Source organism: Engystomops pustulosus, chromosome 11, assembly GCF_040894005.1.
Source record: "Engystomops pustulosus chromosome 11, aEngPut4.maternal, whole genome shotgun sequence".
Taxonomy (NCBI): Eukaryota; Metazoa; Chordata; class Amphibia; order Anura; family Leptodactylidae; genus Engystomops; species Engystomops pustulosus.
The window spans coordinates 11,165,230-11,189,881 of NC_092421.1; the positions used below are offsets into that span (position 1 = coordinate 11,165,230).

General features: G+C 43.9%; 1 protein-coding gene across 1 annotated transcript in view; it reads left to right on the plus strand.

The window, feature by feature from the left end:
- Positions 1-24,179, plus strand: part of LOC140106457 (uncharacterized) — a 36,358-nt gene extending 12,179 nt beyond the window's left edge. The window contains exons 6-12 of the mRNA XM_072130903.1: positions 5,685-5,765; positions 5,843-5,998; positions 6,078-6,201; positions 6,277-8,312; positions 21,612-21,662; positions 23,847-23,932; positions 24,019-24,179. Coding sequence (XP_071987004.1) covers positions 5,685-5,765; positions 5,843-5,998; positions 6,078-6,201; positions 6,277-8,108 — 2,193 coding nt within the window. The 3' untranslated portion in view covers positions 8,109-8,312; positions 21,612-21,662; positions 23,847-23,932; positions 24,019-24,179. The remainder of the gene's footprint in view (positions 1-5,684; positions 5,766-5,842; positions 5,999-6,077; positions 6,202-6,276; positions 8,313-21,611; positions 21,663-23,846; positions 23,933-24,018) is intronic.
- Positions 24,180-24,652: the final 473 nt, after the last annotated feature.

The following is a 24,652-nucleotide window of genomic DNA, read 5'->3' on the forward strand; positions in this document are numbered from 1 at the left end:
CCTCTTACATAGTCAGTCCTACATAATTACAAGCCCCATCATCCTCTTATATAGTCAGTCATCTATAACTACAAGCCCCATCATCCTCTCATATAGTCAGTCCTCCATAACTACAAGCCCCATCATCCTCTCATATAGTCGGTCCTCTATAACTACAAGCCCCATCATCCTCTCATATAGTCAGTCCTCTATAACTACAAGCCCCATCATCCTCTCATATAGTCAGTCCTCTATAACTACAAGCCACATCATCCTCTCAAATAGTCAGTCCTCCATAACTACAATCCCCATCATCCTCTCATATAGTCAGTCCTCCATAACTACAAGCCCCATCATCCTCTCATATAGTCAGTCCTCCATAACTACAAGCCCCATCATCCTCTCATATAGTCAGTCCTCCATAACTACAAGCCCCATCATCCTCTCATATAGTCAGTCCTACATAACTACAAGCCCCATCATCCTCTCATATAGTCAGTCCTCTGTAGCTATAACTACAAGCCCTATCATCCTCTCATATAGTCAGTCCTCTGTAGCTATAACTACAAGCCCCATCATCCTCTCATATAGTCAGTCCTCTGTAGCTATAACTACAAGCCCCATCATCCTCTCATATAGTCAGTCCTCCATAACTACAAGCCCCATCATCCTCTCATATAGTCAGTCCTCCATAACTACAAGCCCTATCATCCTCTCATATAGCCAGTCCTCTGTAGCTATAACTACAAGCCCCATCATCCTCTCATATAGTCAGTCCTCCATAACTACAAGCCCCATCATCCTCTCATATAGTCAGTCCTCTATAACTACAAGCCCCATCATCCTCTCATATAGTCAGTCCTCCATAACTACAAGCCCCATCATCCTCTCATATAGTCAGTCCTCCATAACTACAAGCCCCATCATCCTCTCATATAGTCATTCCTCTATAACTACAAGCCCCATCATCCTCTCATATAGTCAGTCCTCCATAACTACAAGCCCCATCATCCTCTCATATAGTCAGTCCTCCATAACTACAAGCCCCATCATCCTCTCATATAGTCAGTCCTCTATAACTACAAGCCCCATCATCCTCTCATATAGTCAGTCCTCTATAACTACAAGCCCCATCATCCTCTCATATAGTCAGTCCTCTATAACTACAAGCCGCATCATCCTCTCAAATAGTCAGTCCTCCATAACTACAATCCCCATCATCCTCTCATATAGTCAGTCCTCCATAACTACAAGCCCCATCATCCTCTCATATAGTCAGTCCTCTATAACTACAAGCCCCATCATCCTCTCATATAGTCGGTCCTCTATAACTACAAGCCCCGTCATCCTCTCATATAGTCAGTCCTCTATAACTACAAGCCCCATCATCCTCTCATATAGTCAGTCCTCTATAACTGCAAGCCCCATCATCCTCTTACATAGTCAGTCCTACATAATTACAAGCCCCATCATCCTCTTATATAGTCAGTCATCTATAACTACAAGCCCCATCATCCTCTCATATAGTCAGTCCTCCATAACTACAAGCCCCATCATCCTCTCATATAGTCAGTCCTCTATAACTACAAGCCCCATCATCCTCTCATATAGTCAGTCCTCTATAACTACAAGCCACATCATCCTCTCAAATAGTCAGTCCTCCATAACTACAATCCCCATCATCCTCTCATATAGTCAGTCCTCCATAACTACAAGCCCCATCATCCTCTCATATAGTCAGTCCTCCATAACTACAAGCCCCATCATCCTCTCATATAGTCAGTCCTCTATAACTACAAGCCACATCATCCTCTCAAATAGTCAGTCCTCCATAACTACAATCCCCATCATCCTCTCATATAGTCAGTCCTCCATAACTACAAGCCCCATCATCCTCTCATATAGTCAGTCCTCCATAACTACAAGCCCCATCATCCTCTCATATAGTCAGTCCTCTATAACTACAAGCCCCATCATCCTCTCATATAGTCAGTCCTACTTAACTACAAGTCCCATCATCCTCTCATATAGTCAGTCCTCCATAACTACAAGCCCCATCATCCTCTCATATAGTCAGTCCTACATAACTACAAGCCCCATCATCCTCTCATATAGTCGGTCCTCTATAACTACAAGCCCCATCATCCTCTCATATAGTCAGTCCTCTATAACTACAAGCCCCATCATCCTCTTACATAGTCAGTCCTCCATAATTACAAGTCCCATCATCCTCTTACATAGTCAGTCCTCTATTAATACAAGCCCCATCATCCTCTCATATAGTCATTCCTCTATAACTACAAGCCCCATCATCCTCTCATATAGTCGGTCCTCTATAACTACAAGCCCCATCATCCTCTTACATAGTCAGTCCTCCATAATTACAAGCCCCATCATCCTCTTATATAGTCAGTCATCTATAACTACAAGCCCCATCATCCTCTTATATAGTCAGTCCTCCATAACTACAAGTCCCATCATCCTCTCATATAGTCGGTCCTCTATAACTACAAGCCCCATCATCCTCTCATATAGTCAGTCCTCCATAACTACAAGCCCCATCATCCTCTCATATAGTCAGTCCTCTATAACTACAAGCCCCATCATCCTCTCATATAGTCAGTCCTCCATAACTACAAGCCCCATCATCCTCTCATATAGTCAGTCCTCTATAACTACAAGCCCCATCATCCTCTCATATAGTCAGTCCTCTATAACTACAAGCCCCATCATCCTCTCAAATACTCAGTCCTCCATAACTACAATCCCCATCATCCTCTCATATAGTCAGTCCTCCATAACTACAAGCCCCATCATCCTCTCATATAGTCAGTCCTCCATAACTACAAGCCCCATCATCCTCTCATATAGTCAGTCCTACATAACTACAAGCCCCATCATCCTCTCATATAGTCAGTCCTACATAACTACAAGCCCCATCATCCTCTCATATAGTCGGTCCTCTATAACTACAAGCCCCATCATCCTCTCATATAGTCAGTCCTCCATAATTACAAGCCCCATCATCCTCTTATATAGTCAGTCATCTATAACTACAAGCCCCATCATCCTCTTATATAGTCAGTCCTCCATAACTACAAGTCCCATCATCCTCTCATATAGTCAGTCCTCCATAACTACAAGCCCCATCATCCTCTCATATAGTCAGTCCTCTATAACTACAAGCCCCATCATCCTCTCATATAGTCAGTCCTCCATAACTACAAGCCCCATCATCCTCTCATATAGTCAGTCCTCTATAACTACAAGCCCCATCATCCTCTCATATAGTCAGTCCTCCATAACTACAAGCCCCATCATCCTCTTATATAGTCAGTCCTCCATAACTACAAGTCCCATCATCCTCTCATATAGTCAGTCCTCTATAACTACAAGCCCCATCATCCTCTCATATAGTCGTTCCTCTATAATTACAAGCCCCATCATCTTCTCATATAATCAATCTATAACTTCAAGCCCCATCATCCTCTCATATAGTCAGTCCTCTATAACGACAAGCCCCATCATCCTCTCATATAGTCAGTCCTCTATAACTACAACCCCCATCATCCTCTCATATAGTCAGTCCTCTATAACTGCAAGCCCCATCATCCTCTCATATAGTCATTCCTCTGTAGCTATAACTACAAGCCCCATCATCCTCTCATATAGTCAGTCCTCCATAACTACAAGCCCCATCATTCTCTTATATAGTCAGTCCTCTATAACTACAAGCCCCATCATCCTCTCATATAGTCGGTCCTCCATAACTGCAAGCCCCATCATCCTCTTATATAGTCAGTCCTCTATAACTACAAGCCCCATCATCCTCTCATATAGTCAGTCCTCCATAACTACAAGCCCCATCATCCTCTCATATAGTCAGTCCTCTGTAGCTATAACTACAAGCCCCATCATCCTCTCATATCGTCATTCCTCTGTAGCTATAACTACAAGCCCCATCATCCTCTCATATAGTCAGTCCTCTATAACTACAAGCCCCATCATCCTCTTATATAGTCGGTCCTCTATAACTACAAGCCCCATCATCCTCTCATATAGTCGGTCCTCCATAACTGCAAGCCCCATCATCCTCTTATATAGTCAGTCCTCTATAACTACAAGCCCCATCATCCTCTCATATAGTCGGTCCTCTATAACTACAAGCCCCATCATCCTCTTATATAGTCAGTCCTCTGTACCTATAGCTACAAGCCCCATACCAGTTCTCTGGTATCTAACTACAAGCCCCATCATCCTCTCATGTAGTCCATTCTCTGTACCTATAACTACAAGCCCCATACTAGTTCTCTGGTATCTAACTACAAGGCCCGTCATCCCCTATATTCTCGCAGTATATTTGCTTTGATCCTAAGTAGAAACATTCGGCGGGTGCCTTACGGGAGGTTGTTGTACACAGGGCGCTGCCTATTCTAATCAATATTTCCAATATTTAAAATGCTCTTTATATACTATGTAACTCATAAGGAATTTACTCTTATGTAGAGGTATAATATATATATTACAGCGCCATAACCAGCGTGCAGAAGTGTGAGCTCATGTGTTGCGCCAGCACTTACTGTATATCAGGTAATGTCTGTACGCTGGAGACTCCTTCAGCTTCTTCTTCTACCTGGTCGCCATTCAGCTTCTTCAAGCCACAACTTTTCTCAGCAGATTTAGCAACACAGAAATGTCTGTTCCTCTCTTCTTCATCATCATCTACTCCATCTTCTTATCATAAACTTAATACTGTTCTGTTGTCCCCCTAAAGATCATTATTACGTCCCCACAGCAACCAAAATAGCAACATTCCGCACATATTCACCAATATAGTCACATTGTCCCCACATAGTAGCCAATATAGTAACAGTAGCCAATACAGTAACAGTGCCCCCACACGGTAGCTAATGGTCATGTTACTACTGGCTACTGTGTGTGGGCAATATCAGCAGCCCCCCCACAGCCATTACTCAATATGCCAGTCCCCTGTAGCCACAATAATCCACCAGTAGCCATGATTATCCCGCCAGTAGTCACAGTACCTGCCCCCAGTAGTCAAAGTAATGCCTGTAGTAGCTATTAGTTACAGTGATGCTCACTGTAGCCACAGTGATTCCCCCAGTAGTCACAGGGATGCCACAAGTATCTAGTAGTCACGGGGATGCCCCCAGCAGTCACAGTGATTCCCCCAGTAGCCATAGGGATGCCTTCAGTAGTCACAGGGATGATCCAGTAGCCAATCGTCACAGGGATGCCACAAGTATGTAGTAGTCACAGGGATGGCCCCAGCTGGCACAGTGATTCCCCCAGTAGCCATAGGGAAGCCCCCAGTAGTCACAGGGATGCCACAAGTATCTTGCAGTCACAGGGAGGCCCCCTTCAGTCACAGGGATGCCCCCAGTAGCCATAGGGATGCCCTTAGTAGTTGTAGTGATGCCCCCAGTCGCTAGTAGTTGTAGTGATGCCCCCAGTAGCCATAGGGATGCCCCAACAGTTGTAGTGATTCCCACGGGCTGAGACCTCTCCATAGCCGGTAAGTCTTTGCTGCATATTGCAGCAAACACTTACCAATAACACCTGCGGTCTGTGCTTTGTTTACATCCGGGATAAATCCCGCAGCCTTCCCACACCCGTGCACAGATACCCTTGGCTCTCTCACAGCTCAGTATAATGTTCCCTTTTGTTTTTGCCTCCCTATACAGCAGCACAACATGGAGGAGAGTCAGATGACTGAGAAGATACTAACCCTCACCCTAGATATCATCTGTCTTCTAACCGGAGAGGTGAGTGATGACACAGCCGGATCAGCAATGATTTAGGGAATGTACTTATATTTATTAGAGCCTTCCTGCATTCACAGGATTGTATAGTAGTGAAGAAGAAATCTGGTGAGAATGTTACTGCTAGCGACCATCTATGGGCCAAGAGCCCCGCCATGTATCCTCTACAACCATTAGTGGAATGTGAGAAGATCCTGGAGGTCACCAACAAGATCCTGGAGCTGCTGAGCGGAGAGGTGAGTGCTGCAGGGAATGCTGGGACATTATACAAGGGGTGATGTGTCTGGGTGATGACTGTATCATTGTGGGTGTCAGGTCCCTATAAGGTGTCAGGACGTCTCCATCCATTTCTCCCTGGAGGAGTGGGACTACATAGAAGAACACAAGGATCAGTACAAGGACGCCATGATGGAAGACCTCCAGAACCTAATGTCACAAGGTAAGTGACATACTAGAACCACATCATAGATGGAAAGACTGAGATTTTTTTACCGTCTTCTTTTTTTTCCACTAGGTTTGCCCAAAAGTGGCTCAAACGAATGTCCACTAAAGGAGATTAAACAGGAACAAGGCTTATACAATAGAGAAAACCTTACAGACTTCAGCATTTATATACCAGATCTGGCACAACCAGCTGCTAATATTAAGGAGAGACTGGTCAGCTGTGATGGTATAAATTTAAAAGCCCCTAATACCCTCCTACCCATAAATCATATACAACCATATTCACCCGCTGATATTAAAGAAGAACCAGCTTCACAGGGAGAGGGACAACGTACTTCCATTTATACTCCGAATACACAACATCTACTCACTCATATCAAAGAGAATTCTGTAAGGGATGAAGGAGGTTCGTCCATCGCCTTAGATCGTAGACATCAGAGCTCTGGTCATTGTGTAATGGCACCAAACACAGGTATAACTTATACGCCCACAGATATTACTCCAATATACTCCTGTACTCCTATTATAGAGGAACCCGTCCCCTCTAATAATGGAGGACTCACAGATCCTTCACAGCTTTGTCCGTCGACTAATATTATGGAGAAACTCATCTCCTGTAATGGTGGAATCCTCACGGGGCACTATGATACAGAACAATATACATCTACTGAGGGAGAAGACAAAGATAACAATTCTAGGTATATCTTTACAGAACATACATATACACATCTCAGCAGACGTAAATGTAATCTAGGGGCTGAAAAGTTGGTCGAAGATTTCATGAAGTCCTTGCCTCATATGGTTGGGCCTTCAAGCTCAGTGGAGGGCTTTGCTACAGATGCGGGCCTTGCAGAAATCCAATATGTATCTAATCATGTTGGATCCTCAGACTGGTGTCCGACTAAAGCAAGCAAGGAGGATGTGTTCCTGTCGAAATGTCTGGAATATGAAAAACATTTCTGCCAGGTGTCGCAGGCCAGAATCTGTGGAACCCACCTTACTGAATGGTCAATCAACTGCTCCGAGTGTCAGAATTGTCTCAACGCGACCCTCAAGCTCATAAGACAACATTTTAAACATAGAGAAGAAAGCAAGAAGTCACTTAAGAAGACGGAGAAAAAGGAATTTTCGTGTCTTGATTGCGGCAAACATTTTCCTAATAATCGTTACCTTCTTACACACAGGAGAGTCCATTCCGAAGCCAATCCCTTTCTTTGCCCAGTTTGTGGCCAAAACTTTGAGGATCAAGAAGGCTTTGTGGCCCATCAAAAGAACCCAGCCTGTCAGAGGCCATTTTCCTGTTCCGAATGTGGGAAGAGGTTTAAGAGTAGATATAATTCCGAATATCACAAAAAGATTCATACAGAAAACAAAAAATATCTGTGCCCAGTGTGTGGGAAAGGTTTTCGGAAGCAGTCATGTTTTATTGTCCACGAGAGGACTCACACCGGGGAGAAACCATATGCTTGTCTTGAGTGTGGGCGATGCTTCAGTCAGAACACGTCCCTGATCTCCCACCAGAGACTCCACACCGGCGAGAAGCCATTCACATGTCTGGAGTGTGGACGCAACTTTACACAGCGGATCAGCCTTGTGGTACACGAACGGGTTCACTCTGGAGACAGACCTTATAAATGTCAGGAGTGTGGGAAAGGCTTTACCCAACGCATTGGTCTTGTGCAACATCAGAGAAGACACACAGGGGAGAAGCCGTTTACTTGTTCAGAGTGTGGAAAGTCATTTACTCTCCATGATAGTCTGGTGAAACACCTGAGGACCCACACCGGGGAGAAACCATACATGTGTTGTGAGTGTGGGAAACGTTTCTGCCAGAGCTCACAGCTCACGGCCCATAAACGGTTTCATCATGCCACCCAGCACCACGCTGTGGACCACGGGTAGTCATCTAGTCTGACCTCTGCTAGGAAAGAATTGGACTTGCTTTTCATTCATGTTTTGCCTTTCAGCATGAGTTGGTGAAGAATAGGAGTGCACAACCTTTCTCAATCTGAGGATCACCCTAGAAGTACCAAATACCATTGTGCAGCAGGGAGACCCCAGACCGGGCATCTAATAATAGCATTCCACATCTCACAACAAATACAGGTCAGTCAAAAGAAAATAAGACCAGAAAATGAAACTGTATCAATTATTATTAGTGCACACGGCAGACAATACATAAAATGGAAACCGCGTTATACTAGAAATAACAATGAAAACCATTGAGCTCACAACCAGCATCAGGACCCAGTGCAGAAAGGGCAGGAAGTTTAGACACAGGGCTGCTCAATGGTTAAATTCATCAGATTTTGGCCCATTAAAGAGGACCTGTCTGTGCAAGCTGGGACAGATCCTTATGGACCGGTGGTTTCGTGTCCAGAATTGCCCTTTACCATGTCCCTCCATGGCCGCCATAAAAATAAAACCCTTACGGAGTGATGCGGCGCATCTGACCCATTTCTGGTACTACAGCCCAGCTTCATTGTGCAAGCGCCGTAACTACAGGGCATGCGCAGTGGTGTAATGTGCACTAGAGCATAAAAGTATAAAAGAAGTATAAACGTTTTCTATAGGGACACTAAACCACTGGTCCATAACTTAGTGTCCCAGATCTGACAGGTGCTCTATAAAGGAAACCTACCACCAAGGTAGATCGGGTGGTAGATGCATCTATAGGATGTAGGGATAGCCCTTTTAAAGGCTAATCCTCACGTCCCTGCAATCTTTTTAAAACTTTTATTTCCCTAATATGCAGATTTTCTAAAGAGGATACTGGGGTGTGGAGTAGCTGGAACTGCGGCCCAGTAGCCTCTTTGATCCTCCTACCAGAAATCTTCGGCCCTGGTCCACGAAGTCTGCGCATGCACAGTGGCTCCAACTTCAGAGCAGTGACCCCGCAGCTGCCGACCTGCTGTTCTGCGCATGTGCAGTCGGCAGGCTTCGCGGACAAGGGCGTGCAGCTCCTCATAGCTGCGCGCCAGAGATTTCTGGTAGGAGGATCAAAGAGGCAACTGGGGCGTGGAGTAGCTGCGCCGTGTAACCTCTGCTCCGGATACTCCACACCCCAGTAGCCTCTTTAGAAAATCTGCATATTAGGGAAATAAAAATTTTAAAAAGATTGCGGGGACGTGAGGATTAGCCCTTAAAACAGCTATCCTCACATCCTATAGATGCACCTACCACCTTTATAGGTAGATCCGTGGTGGTAGGTTTCCTTTAAACCTCCATCTCCCTCAGCTGGGTATGAAACATCCATGAGTCAGCCGGTGGAGTGTTCCTTTAGCTGTTCCTTTCTTGGGTTCCATAGTACATGGTACTGGGAAGCGCTTTTATGCTCTGGGTCGGTACAGTCATGGGATACCAAATTTATGTATGTTCTATTAGGCTTTAATAAAAAGTTCTTCTTTTTGCCGTTTTCTGACAGCAATAGGTTTTCCATACTCTGGTGTACGGTATCATGTTTTGCAGGATGAGATGACGATTTCATTGCTACCGTTTTGGGGACTGTGCAACCTTTTCATCACTTTTTATTCCAATTTTATGCATTGCCAAATGGAAAAAAAAGTGACATTTCAGACATTTTGGTGCTATTCTCCGTTACAGGGTTCACTGCCAGGAATTAAAGATTTTATATATTGATAGGTCAGGACTTTTGGGATGCTGCAAAACATAATATGTTTATCATGTTATATGATTATATTTATGTCAGTTCTAGGGAACTTTTTAGTTTTTTTTTTAAATTTTGAACTATTTTTTTTTTACTGCATTTGTAGACCCCTAAGGAACTATAACTTAAGGGGGTCCAATTGCTCCTACCATATATGCAACACTATAGTGCTGCAGAAATGACAGGCCCTGCAGTGATTCCCCGATGATGTCACATGTAGAGGTGATCCCACCGAGATGGCCACACCCACACATCCCTGGCATTCAGCACTCGCTATCATTATGTTACATAATGCAGCAAAGTGTGGGGGGCAGGATATTGGGTGATTTACTGTCTTCTACCTCATCAGCCAGACATTCCTGACCATAAAATGGCTGCAGATGGAGGGTCATGTGATCTTATCTGTACATGAACAATCACCATGCCAAGACCTTAATGTGCAACTATAAAGTATAAAAACTTTTGCACTAAGTAAAAATAAGCAATACTCTCATTTTCTTGGTGTTTAGCATCAAACAGTTTTATCTTGTCTCCCAGGCTAATCTCCATTTGCCAAGCTCTCTGGTAAATATGGGAAACCATATAGAACAGCTAGAGATGACAGGAGGCTTGTTGAGAGGGGCTGTAGGACCTGTAGTGATGTCACTAACATGTAACTCATCACATGCTTCAGATCGGCCAATTACAAACATGCTGTCCTGTTCTGCTTCAGTGGGTTGAGCTGATGTCACAACCATTGTTGTCAAAGGCTCTCCCCAGCCGTGCTAACACTATTTTTTTGTCAGTAATGTTACAGTTAAACTTATATTCATGAATGCTATGATAAGGTCCTGGCAGGGCGATTGCTCAAGGTATAGATAGAGATCACATGACCCTCCATCTGCGGCCATTTTATGCACAGGAATCTCTGGCTGATGAGGTAAATGACAGGAGGCTTCACTTTACATATCAGGAAATCATGAGGTAAAAGGCGTCACTTTACATTTCAGGAAATCATGAGGTAAAAGGCGTCACTTTACATATCAGGAAAGTGTAGCAGAACTATTATTAGATGTATATTGGTAATTTACCTAATATCCTGCCCCTCACACATTACAGAAAACATGAAGTAAAGTGGTTTAAGATAAGAATCTCATCTTTAAGATTACATCAGGCTTGTTATTCTGTGATCTACAGGACTGGACATAGAGGCAGGTAGCTACATAGATGGAAACGTGAGCAGAAGACAAAGATCCAATTCCCGCCTATTTCTATGGATCCCAATAAAGGGGCATTTGATTTGACTCTCCACCTGCAGCCTCTAAAAGGGACTCATCTCAGGCAAAATATGACTCTTAAAGTAGTAGTTAAAGTAGTTTAACGGGTCAAAATCTGACAATAATAATAATAATTCTTTATTTATATAGCGCACACAGATTACGCAGGGCTGCACAAGGCATGGCAAATTTGGTCCCTGTCCCCAATGGAGCTCACAATCTAAACAACCTAACAGTATGTTTTGGAGTGTGGGAGGAAACCAGAGTACCCGGAGGAAACCCACGCATGAATTGAATAGACAGGTGATGATGTCACTGGTCCTCTCCAGATGTTCTATGACATCATTGCCTCACCTTTCTCCATCCAGGCTTGGTCCCACAGTAGAAACATGTGACTTGCTGTACTCACTTTTTTGTAAAGATATACATGGACTGCCGAGTGTGCCAGTATCTGAGAAGGTTGAGAGGAACAGTTGTTGGCTGGAGCGATCTAACCATCAGCCGTAATAAAGTGATGAATTTCTGAAGGATGGAAATGAAGACCTTACCTTCTCTCCAGACTAGCAGTGCAGCCGGTGTACTCACTGGAAGGCAGTGTGTGGATGAGAATATCCCTTTAATATTTCACATATTCTACATAATCTTTCCTCCATTTATAGAGATGGCCACATCCCCATAAAATCAACTTTGTTATCTTACGCTGGGTTCACACCATGTTATTTGCCATACGGTGTCCCTACACGTCAGGAGGATTGCGGTGTGTCCTTACAATGAATGGCAAGGACATATCCCTTGAAGTTGCCTGGAGACCCCCCCCCCCCCCCCCCAAATGAGGTGGGAGGAGTGTACATCCACAGCAGCCGGTGATGGGCTGATGCTGATGAACAGGACATGATATCATGTTTTAACCCCTTTAACTACCTGGCCATTTTTTGTTTTTCATTTCCATTTTTCACCCCCCACCATCAAAAATCTGTAACCTTTTTATTTTCCCATGTACAGAGCTGTGTGACGGCTTGTTTTCTGCGTAACAAATCGCACTTCATAGTGTTGGTATTAAATATCCCATGCCGTGTACTGGGAAGCAGGAAAAAAATTCCAAATTCAGTAAAAATGGTGAAAAAATGTATTTGCGCCGTTTTCTTGTGGGCTTGGATTTTACGGCTTTCACTGAGCGCCCCAAATGACAGGTCTACTTTATTCTTCGGGTCTGTACGATCACGGGGATAACACATATATAGGTTTTATAATGTTTTCATACATTTACGAAAATTAAAACCTCTTGTACAAAAATTAGTTTTTTTATTTTGCCGTCTTCTGGCGCTAATAACTTTCTCATACTTTAGTGCACGGAGCTGAGGGTGGGGTCATTTTGTGCGACTTTTGACATTTTCAATGCTATCATTTTTAGGGCTGTGCGACCTCTTGATCATTTTTTATAGATTTTTTAAATATTTTTTAATTATATTTTGATCGGGCATTTTCGGACGCGGCAATACCTAATGTGTTTATGATTTTTACTATTTATTTATATCAGTTTTAGGGAAAGGGGGGTGATTTGAATTTTTAGGGTTTTTAATTTTATTTTTACTTTCACTATTTTTCATACTCCCTAGGGTACTTTAACCCTAGGTTGTCTGATTGATCCTACCATATACTGCCATACTACAGTATGGCAGTATATGGGGATTTTCCTCCTCATTCATTAAAATGTACAAATGTATTGTAATGAATGGGTTATATCGACCCAAGGCTGTCATGGAGACAGATCGCCGCTCCCTGATGACATCATGGGGAACAACAATCGTCCACGCCCATGTGCCGCCATCTTTTTGAAGCCGCCGGTAGCTTTACCAGCGGCGATGTGCGGGATAACACCAGCGAACGGTGCAAGCAACAACTAAGTCTCCGTCTACCACTATTTGTCATTGTATACACAGGGTTATGTCCGGTAAGATAACAAAGTTGATTTTATGGGGATGTGAGGTAGACAATTTTTAGCTCAAAGATGGGTGTCAGTTTTATGGGAACCTACAGTCACTATGGTCACTACAGTCGTACCTGAATCCGTCATTGGTGTTACAAGAGGAATAGCATTGGAGGAATCAGGCTTTTTAGGCCTGTTGTTTTGTGAAACAGTTGGGTTTATTGTTAAATTATTTATAATTATCTATTAAAATGAACATTACTAAGAGATATTTATTTTGATTTTAACACAACCTGTGATGAGTCGGGTACAACACCTGTGGTCACAGAAACATCTTCTGCCTAAAGGACCTCTCCTGGGGCCCCTGTCCAGTCTTCTAGTTGTACAATCACTTTCCAAACATAGCGAAAAAGTGTTACCGTATATTTCCCAGAATGCTACCAATAAAAACCACAGCTCAATCCTACACAAAACAAGCCCTCAGTCATCTCCAAGGATGTAAACCAAAAAAGTTCTCAGGGAAATACCTGAGCAATTCCTCCTTAGACACGAACGTACCCCTTAGGGTCCCCAGTGGGATGAAATTACCTGCCCCCTCCACATTGGGCGAGTGCGAGTGTGTATGCGGAGTGCACATTATCACTTCTCTCTGTATATAAGGATTGCACAGTATCACTTCTCTCTGTATATAAGGAGTGCACAGAACCTCTTCTCTCTGTATATAAGGAGTGCACAGTACCACTTCTCTCTGTGTATAAAGAATGCACAGTATCACTTCTCTCTGTATATAAGGATTGCACAGTATCACTTCTCTCTGTATATAAGGAGTGCACAGAACCTCTTCTCTGTATATAAGGAGTGCACAGTACCAAGTCTCTCTGTATATAAGGAGTGCACAGTAACACTTCACTCTGTATATAAGGAGTGCACAGTAACGCTTCTCTCTGTATATAAGGAATGCACAGTACCACTTCTCTCTGTATATAAGGAGTGCACAGTACCACTTCTCTCTGTGTATAAGGAATGCACAGTACCACTTCTCTCTGTGTATAAGGAATGCACAGTACCACTTTTTTCTGTGTATAAGGAATGCACAGTACCACTTTTTTCTGTGTATAAGGAATGCACAGTACCACTTCTCTCTGTATATAAGAAGTGCACAGTACCACTTCTCTCTGTATATATAAGGAGTGCACAGTACCACTTCTCTCTATATAAGAAGTGCACAGTACCACTTCTCTCTGTGTATTAGGAATGCACAGTACCACTTCTCTCTGTGTATAAGGAATGCACAGTATCACTTCTCTCTGTGTATAAGGAATGCACAGTACCACTTTTTTCTGGATATAAGAAGTGCACAGTATCACTTCTCTCTGTATATATAAGGAGTGCACAGTACCACTTTTTTCTGGATATAAGGAGTGCACAGTACCACTTTTTTCTGGATATAAGGAGTGCACAGTACCACTTCTCTCTGTGTATAAGAAGTGCACAGTACCACTTCTCTCTGTGTATTAGGAATGCACAGTACCACTTCTCTCTGTGTATAAGGAATGCACAGTACCACTTCTCTCTGTGTATAAGGAATGCACAGTACCACTTTTTTCTGGATATAAGAAGTGCACAGTATCACTTCTCTCTGTATATATAAGGAGTGCACAGTACCACTTTTTTCTGGATATAAGGAGTGCACAGTACCACTTTTTTCTGGATATAAGGAGTGCACAGTACCACTTCTCTCTGTGTATAAGGAGTGCACAGTATCACTTCTCTCTGTATATATAAGGAGTGCACAGTACCACTTCTCTCTGTATATAAGAAGTGCAGAGTACCACTTCTCTCTGTGTATAAGGAATGCACAGTACCACTTCTCTCTGTGTATAAGGAGGGCACAGTACCACTTCTCTCTGTATATAAGGAGTGCACAGTACCACTTCTCTCTGTATATAAGGAGTGCACAGTAACACTTCTCTCTGTATATAAGGAGTGCACAGTAACACTTCTCTCTGTATATAAGGAGTGCACAGTAACACTTCTCTCTGTGTATAAGGAATGCACAGTACCACTTCTCTCTGTATATAAGGATTGCACAGTACCACTTCTCTGTGTATAAGGAATGCACAGTAGCACTTCTCTCTGTGTATAAGGAATGCACAGTACCACTTTTTTCTGGATATAAGGAGTGCACAGTACCACTTCTCTCTGTATATAAGGAATGCACAGTACCACTTCTCTCTGTGTATAAGGAATGCACAGTACCACTTTTTTCTGTGTATAAGGAATGCACAGTACCACTTTTTTCTGTGTATAAGGAATGCACAGTACCACTTCTCTCTGTATATATAAGGAGTGCACAGTACCACTTCTCTCTGTATATAAGAAGTGCACAGTACCACTTCTCTCTGTGTATAAGGAATGCACAGTACCACTTCTCTCTGTGTATAAGGAGGGCACAGTACCACTTCTCTCTGTATATAAGGAGTGCACAGTAACACTTCTCTCTGTATATAAGGAATGCACAGTACCACTTCTCTCTGTGTATAAGGAGGGCACAGTACCACTTCTCTCTGTATATAAGGAGTGCACAGTAACACTTCTCTCTGTATATAAGGAGTGCACAGTACCACTTCTCTCTGTATATAAGGAGTGCACAGTAACACTTCTCTCTGTATATAAGGAGTGCACAGTACCACTTCTCTCTGTATATAAGTACCACTTTTCTCTGTATATAAGGAGTGCACAGTAACACTTCTCTCTGTGTATAAGGAATGCACAGTACCACTGCTCTCTGTGTATAAGGAGTGCACAGTACCACTTCTCTCTGTGTATAAGGAATGCACAGTAGCACTTCTCTCTGTGTATAAGGAATGCACAGTACCACTTTTTTCTGTGTATAAGGAATGCACAGTACCACTTATTTCTGGATATAAGGAGTGCACAGTACCACTTCTCTCTGTATATAAGGAATGCACAGTACCACTTTTCTCTGTGTATAAGGAGTGCACAGTACCACTTCTCTCTGTATATATAAGAGTGCACAGTACCACTTCTCTCTGTATATAAGAAGTGCACAGTACCACTTCTCTCTGTGTATAAGGAATGCACAGTACCACTTCTCTCTGTGTATAAGGAGGGCACAGTACCACTTCTCTCTGTATATAAGGAGTGCACAGTACCACTTCTCTCTGTATATAAGGAGTGCACAGTAACACTTCTCTCTGTATATAAGGAGTGCACAGTAACACTTCTCTCTGTATATAAGGAGTGCACAGTACCACTTCTCTCTGTATATAAGGAGAGCACAGTACCACTTCTCTCTGTGTATAAGGAGGGCACAGTACCACTTCTCTCTGTATATAAGGAGAGCACAGTACCACTTCTCTCTGTGTATAAGGAGGGCACAGTACCACTTCTCTCTGTATATAATGAGGGCACAGTACCACTTCTCTCTGTATATAAGGAGGGCACAGTACCACCTCTCTGTATATAAGGAGTGCACAGTACATCTTCTCTTTGTGTATAAGGAGGGCACAGTACATCTTCTCTCTGTGTATAAGGAGTGCACAGTACATCTTCTCTTTGTGTATAAGGAGGGCACAGTACCACTTCTCTCTGTATATAAGGAGAGCACAGTACCACTTCTCTCTGTATATAAGGAGGGAACAGTACCACTTCTCTCTGTATATAAGGAGGGCACAGTACCACTTCTATCTGTGTATAATGAGTGTACGGTACCACTTCTCTCTGTATATAAGGAGGGCACAGTACCACTTCTCTCTGTGTATAAGGAGAGCACAGTACCACTTCTCTCTGTGTATAAGGAGGGCACAGTACCACTTCTCTCTGTATATAAGAAGTGCACAGTACCACTTCTCTCTGTGTATAAGGAGGGCACAGGACCACTCCTCTCTGTGTATTAGGAATAGTACTGTTTGTGCAGTATGGCTTTCCTCTCCTTGTATAGGCAGTGGGTTCTCAGCACGTGACTCCCTGTGCACACCCACTGCCCATTCCTTTCGGTATTTTCCTCCGCACCCTTCAGCTCCAGGAGATGGGAATGTGTCTGCAGCACCAGGGAGGGACCGTGACCGAGAGGGGTCCAGCGCCCCGCAACCCTGTGAGTAGCCCCCATTATGTCACAGCATCTGCCCAGCTCTGTGTGTACCCTCCTTATACTAGGTGATATCTACTGACTAAAACTCATCAGCCTGGGGCACCGCTAAGGGGTAATTATCCGGGTTACATGAGTTATATGGGGGAGTTTTGGTATGTAAGTGATTTAAGGGTTAAGTTAGAAGTAAATAACAGGGGTGCTTAGTGAAATATAAACAGCAGGAGTAGGGTCAGGGTTGATTCAGTAGAAGGTGAGATAGTCTCAGGGTTAGGTCAGTTCGAGGTAACGGGTTAGTCTCAGGATTAGGTCACTTGGAGGTAAGGAGGTTAGTTTCAGGGTTAGGTTCTTTGGAGGTAACAGGGTCAGTCTCGGGTTTAGGTCAGTTGGAGGTAACAAGGTTAGTCTCAGGGTTAAGTCAGTAAAAAGTAAAAAAAAAACGCATTAGTCTCAGGGTTAGGTCAGTTGGAGGTAACGGGGTTAGTCTCATGGTTAGGTCAGTTGGAGGTAATGGGGTTAGTCTCAGGGTTAGGTCAGTTGGAGGAAACGGGTTAATCTCAGGGTTAGGTCACTTGGGTTAATGAGGATAATGTGAGGGTTTGGTCAGTTGGAGGTAACGGGGTTAGTCTCAGGTTTAGGTCAGTTGGAGGTAATGGGGTTAGTCTCAGGTTTAGGTCAGTTAGTGGTAACGTGGTTAGTCTCAGGGTTGTGTCAATTGGAAGTAACACATTAATCTCAGGGTCAGGTCAGTTGGAAGTATCGTGTTGATCTCAGGCTTAGGTCAGTTGGAGGAAACAAGGTTAGTTTCAGGGTTTGGTCAGTTGGAGATAATAGAGGTCATCTAAGGGTTAGGTCAGTTGGAGAACATTAGGCTCAATGTTGCTTCAGTTGGAGGTAACAGGATAAATCTCTGGGTAAGGTCACTTGCAGGTAACGGGGTTAATCTCAGGGTTAGGTAAGTTGGAGGTAAGACTGTTAAGATTAATGTTGGTTCAGTTGGAGGTAACAAGGTTAGTTTCGGGGCTGGGTCAGTTGGAGGTAACGGGGTTAGTCTCAGGGTTGGGTCAGTTGGAGGTAACTGGGTTAGTCTTAGGGTTAGGTCAGTTGGAGGTAACTGGGTTAGTCTTAGGGTTAGGTCAGTTGCATTTGAAGCTGTTAGTCTCAGGGTTAGGTAAGTTGGAGGTAACAGGGTTAGTCTCAGGGTTAGGTCAGTTGGAGGAAACGGGTTTAGTCTCAGGGTTAGGTCAGTTGGAGGTAACTAGGTTAGTCTTAGGGTCAGGTCAGTTGCATTTGAAGCGGTTAGTCTCAGGGTTAGGTGAGTTGGAGGTAACAGGGTTAGTCTCAGGGTTAGGTCAGTTGGAGGTAACTGGGTTAGTCTCAGGGTTAGGTCAGTTGGAGGTAACAGGGTTAGTCTCAGGGTTAGGTCAGTTGGAGGTAACGGGTTTAGTCTCAGGGTTAGGTCAGTTGGAGGTAACGGGGTTAGTCTCAGGGTTAGGTCAGTTGGAGGTAACAGGGTTAGTCTCAGGGTTAGGTCAGTTGGAGGTAACGGGGTTAGTCTCAGGGTTAGGTCAGTTGGAAGTAACGGGGTTAGTCTCAGGGTTAGGTCAGTTGGAGGTAACACGATTAGTCTCAGGGTTGGGTCAGTTGGAGGTAACAGGATTAGTCTCAGGGTTGGGTCAGTTGGAGGTAACGGGGTTAGTCTCAGGGTTAGGTCAGTTGGAGGTAACGGGGTTAGTCTCAGGGTTAGGTCAGTTGGAGGTAACGGGGTTAGTCTCAGGGTTAGGTCAGTTGGAGGTAACGGGGTTAGTCTCAGGGTTAGGTCAGTTGGAGGTAACGGGGTTAGTCTCAGGGTTAGGTCAGTTGGAGGTAACGGGGTTAGTCTCAGGGTTAGGTCAGTTGGAGGTAACGGGGTTAGTCTCAGGGTTAGGTCAGTTGGAGGTAACGGGGTTAGTCTCAGAGTTAGGTCAGTTGGAGGTAACGGGGTTAGTCTCAGGGTTAGGTCAGTTGGAGGTAATGGGGTTAGTCTCAGGGTTAGGTCAGTTGGAGGTAACGCATTAGTCTCAGGGTTAGGTCAGGTATAGGTAACAGGATTAGTTTTAGGGTTAGGTCAGTTGGAGGAAACGGGTTAATCTCAGGGTTAGGTCACTTGGGTTAATGAGGATAATGTGAGGGTTTGGTCAGTTGGTGGTAACGGGGTTAGTCTTAGGGTTAGGTCAGTTGAAGGTAACGGGGTTAGTCTCAGGGTTATGTTAGGTCTCAGGGTTAGGTTGAGCTCTCCAACAGAACAGAGAAAAAAATTTGCAGTATCAGCCACACATTGCCCCGATAATCGGCAGCCCCAGCGGCAAGTTCTCCGACGCTGATTCGGGTTCTGCTGGGATTCACTAAGGTCGTGCGCCCGATGTCCACTAGGTGTCGCTGCTGCGCTGAACTCCGCCGGAGTTCACTTCCTCCGTCTCGGTGTATGTGAGTGCTATTTTTGCAACACAATTTTTTTTTTAATATTCAGCGTTTTTTCCGGCGGAAAAAAACCTGGCGGAATAACCCGCTTCAGACCCTTAGTAAATGAGCCCCAATGTTGTATGGTTATGATACTATAATCTGTTATCTCACCCTAGTGGGGCACCGCTGTGTCAGCCTCTCAGTCAGATATTTAGACTCCTGCACAAAGTGGAGATTTCCACCGTTTATCTGCAGGAAATCTACAGTAGCTTAAAAATCTTTGAGACATTGGGACACATGTATCAAACTTTTGTCTTGCCTTTACCCTTCATTTTTGAGACTTTTCATGATACATGTGCTCATTCGCATTCTCTGCAGTCATCACCTGAATCCGGATGTGAAATTTGCACAAATTTGGGCGCAAATCTATGGATGCCCCTCACAAGGTGTAGAAATGAACTTAGAACTGATTGTGACTTTTATTTTATAAAGTCACAAATTCACTAAAGACCAAAAGACACATGTATCAATAAGGAAAAAAACTGTTTTTTTTAATCTGGCCCCACTTACCCCTTACAAAATATACATATAATGTATACACACCATATATACACACATACATACACTACCATATATAGCCATGTATCATATACATAGACATAAAGCATATACACATCACAAATACAATATAGCATATTCACACCAAATACCTCAGAGGTCAGGCCCCATGACACTGTGGGCCCTATAGCAGCTGCTATGGCTGCTACCCCTGTAGTTACGCCCCTAGAAAAAACCCTGACTTATGATACATGTGCCCCAATGATTTGCAGATTTCTTTCAACAGGAACAGATATATTCTCTGTGAATCTGCAGTCAAAAAACTTAGAGGTATTGACCATTACCTCATGTTTTCTGTAATGTGTGAGGGGCAGGATATGAGGTAAATTACCAATATGCATCTAATAATAGTTCTGCTCCACTTTCCTGATATGTAAAGTGACGCCTTTTACCTCATGATTTCCTGATATGTAAAGCGACGCCTCCTGTCATTTACCTCATCTGCCAGACATTCCTGTCCATAACATGGCCGCAGATGGAGGGTCATGTGATTTCTATATGTCCATAAACAATCGCCTTGCCAGGACCTTATCATAGTATCCTGGCAGGGTGATTGTTCATGGACAGATAGAGATTACATGACCATCCATTTGCAGTCATTTTATGGTCAGGAATCTGTGGCTGATGAGGTAAATGACAGGAGGCTTCACTTTACATATCAGGAAATCATGAGGTAAAAGGCGTCACTTTACATATCAGGAAAGTGGAGCAGAACTATTATTAGATGTATATTGGTAAATTACCTCATATCCTGCCCTCTACACTTGCACATACTACACAAAACTTAAGATAAATTGGCCAACCCCTTTAAGAGTATATTTTTTTCCTTGGCTTAGGGTTGTGAGTTGTACGGAGGCTGAAACATATGTTTGATTTATTCCTGACCAGGGGAAGTCTCTGCTATTGCAACTAAGCTCTATTCATCTCTGTGCAGCTGAGTTGCGATTCCGGCATTAACCACTGTCAGGTGTGGGTGTTGTTTTTGGAAGAAAAACAGACATGGTTTTTCAACATCTGGACAACCCCTTTTACACATGGAATTGTGGATCGTGGATTAGAAGATGTGACAAATATCTGATCACAATGCAGGCGCGGCGGACACTGGGGATATTTCGGGTGGCGTTCCCCCTCAGGAGTTACGTGTATACGAATGTTATTCTTGGCGGTCACATGACTTTCTTGTGTCCTTGTAATGTTTATGGTTAACTAAAAATAACCGAGCCGACCCCACCCGGCCCCAGAGAGGAAGCCTTGCCTGATACAATGTGGCCTCACGTTACCCATGTTGTAGGAGCTTCGGACCACCACAGCGCGTGACCCCCCCTGCTATAAATGTATAGATAGAAGTACAACACACAACAGGTTATTCTTTATGTTCCTCTAGAAATTGAGAAGCAATCGTCCAGCAAACGCAAGAGGGGACAAGAAGATGGAGGTGAGTCCTTTATGTCACATTGTGGTAAGTCAGGTTGATATATGGTATGTACAAGGCGGGTCAGTGGGGGGAGGAGGGATATATGTGGGGTACATGCACCAGAAACACTGTGGCTTTCCATGTAAGGAAGGTTGGGGTCTTAGGTGACCAGTTATAGTGTTAGACCCCACCACTTGTGGAAGACGTTCATGTGGTGGCATCTGGCGGGGTTAAGGCTCTGCTGTGTCCCTGGATGTCTTCTCAGAACAACAACAACATTGAGCTGACAGGACCCAACACGTAACCTCACCCCTGCTGGTTAACCCTATCATCTGTGATACTGCCTGAGGTAAGATATGTATCTAATCCCACCATGTGTGATACTTCCCGGGTCACAATGTGAATCAAATCCTGTCATATCTGGTCCTGTCTGTTCCCAGCTTGTTGGGTGCGGATTGCTATACCCATTCCTGACAGGCGGTGCTACACTTACAGGAAACCTACTGTTTGATTTGATGCATTATGAAGCAAACATACGTTGAGAATGCTGTAACTACACTGCTGCAGAAACATATCTTGTTTAATCCCTGTGCTGAGTGGATTTGCTTGAAAAAACTATTATAAAATTTGTCACTCCTTTGCTTGGTTCAGCGCTTCTCTGTTGGACCTTTTTAAAGCAAGTGTTTTCATTCCGTTTAAAAGCGCATGCGTTTTTGTATATTTACTATGCGTTTGGCTGGTTTATTCAGTTGCACAGCCGCCTACACTTCTAGAAATGAAGATAAACAGGTTCAAAGCAGCCAAACGCAGGGTAGACATTAAAAAACGCACACGATTTTAAATGGACTAAAAACGTGTGCTTTAAAACGGTCCAAAAACGCGACCTGTGGCATCACCCAAAGGCCGGCGCCACACAGGGCGCTTTGTCTGCGCTTGCAAACGCAAACGCAGACAAAGTCGCGCCCACCGGGGCGGGCCTCGGCCTGATCGCATCGGCGTTTCTATGGAAACGCCTGCGATCGGGAACGAGCCGCCGGTGTTTAGCGTTAAATTAACGCGAAACACCGGCGGCTCGTTCCCCACACATGACATATTGACCTGTTATTTCTCCGTTTTTTAGCAGTGCGTCCGTTTTTTTGAAAACTCATCCTTTTTGACTAGTTTTAATTCAGATAATTGGTAAAACCTGTCAAAAATGCATGCGTTTTTTAACAGACTGCTTAATAACGGACCAAAAACGGATTCAAAACGCCATGTGTGGCATCACCCTTACACTGCTCTGGAGAATCATGTAATCACTGACAGACAGGAGTAATCGATCGCTGCACCATCCCCCAGCTGCTGTGTATGAGTGATCCAGCTCAGGTTCATTAGTCCTGTCTGGACAGTGTAGATAGCTCATGTAATGTGGTTGCAAGATGTACTGCAAGAAGCATGCAATCCAGCTTTCCTAAGGTCAGGAATGTCATATTTGTTTTTTCAGCAAAACCACTAAACTCAGGGATTAAACAAGATCAGTGTAGCTACAGCATTCTCAAAGTACACATTAAATTTCCTTTAAGCTTTATTGTTAGTCCTTGTTCACATGACAATCCAAAAATTTTAAATGGAGTCACAGGGACATTTGGTTTTGATTGGAGTTATACATACAAATTCAACTTAAAGGAAACCTACCACCATGCCGGTGCTTAGTTTCGTTAGTGTTAAAACCGCGGTATCGCGGTTTTAACACTTTTTAAACTTAATAGCAGAAACTGCTTTCGGCGCTGCGTGCGCACGATCGCGCGCACACATAGGAAATGCCGCAGGCGTTGCGCGCGCACGGTCGCGCGCAGCGCCGAAGCAGCTTCTGCTATAAAGTTTAAAAAGTGTTAAAACCGCAATACCGCGGTTTTAACACTAACGAAACTAAGCACCGGCACCAGCTCACCCTGAGCTGGTGCTCGGTGTTTACAGCTTACACCGACGATCTGAAATGGTAGGTTTCCTTTAAGAACTACCCGGGGGCAAAGCTACTGTAGCTGAGCCTGCGGTGGGTTACCATGAGCATCTCATCATGGGGGATACATTCTGTTGGGGGAGAACACTTTCTGTTAGTGAAGAATATTACATAGAGGGAAGGACTATGGGCCACTGGTTGTATTACACATTATACTGACACGATACGACCTGTCTCATGACGTCTCCGCCCATGGTCTTTTGTAGATACGCACCCATCTAATGTGGAATCGGAAAAACCAAAACAGGAGAAGGAATATGAGATGAGAGCGCCACCGCGTGGATGATGTCAGGTGGTGACTTTATACACTGCTTAACATTATATGTTATCATCATTTATACAAAATTTTTATTTTTTTTTATCTTTATCTGTTTTCAGATAACCCATCAAGATTTAGAACAATTTACCAATTATCTACTCTTTTCTAAAAAAAAACAACAGAAAACTATTTATCAAATGTTTCACCACGAAGTGATGTGCGGATGTCTTCAAACTACTGACCAAACATGCCTGCCTTAATAATATAATGGTATAAAACAGTCTTATAATGGCTCTGTAGGATAAATTCTACAACTTACCAAACCTTTGTAATAGTTTTATACGCTTATTGAAAATGTATCATCCTAGCTCTGTATGTCCAACCTGTAATCCTAAGGACGCGTTCGGACGATCGCTGTGGAGATACAGATTCATCCTCAATGTCTCCGGAGACGCCCATGGCGCCCGGGCGCAATGCGGTGAGTACAAAGTTGTTCACCCTACCGTGTAGTCGGTGCAAAAATGATAGAGCTTGCGAAGAACAGCTGTGCCACTCTGCTTTTTATGGAGAGGGTAGGGGTGAGTAGCGTTATCACTCCTCCACTCCAGCCCGGGCTACAGCTGGGTGAGCAAAAAGGACCCTAAAGCGGATGCCAATTGGAATACAGGCGATCCCCTACTTAAGGACACCCGACTTACAGACGACCCCTAGTTACAGACGGACCACTCTGCCCAATGTGACCTCTGGTGAAGC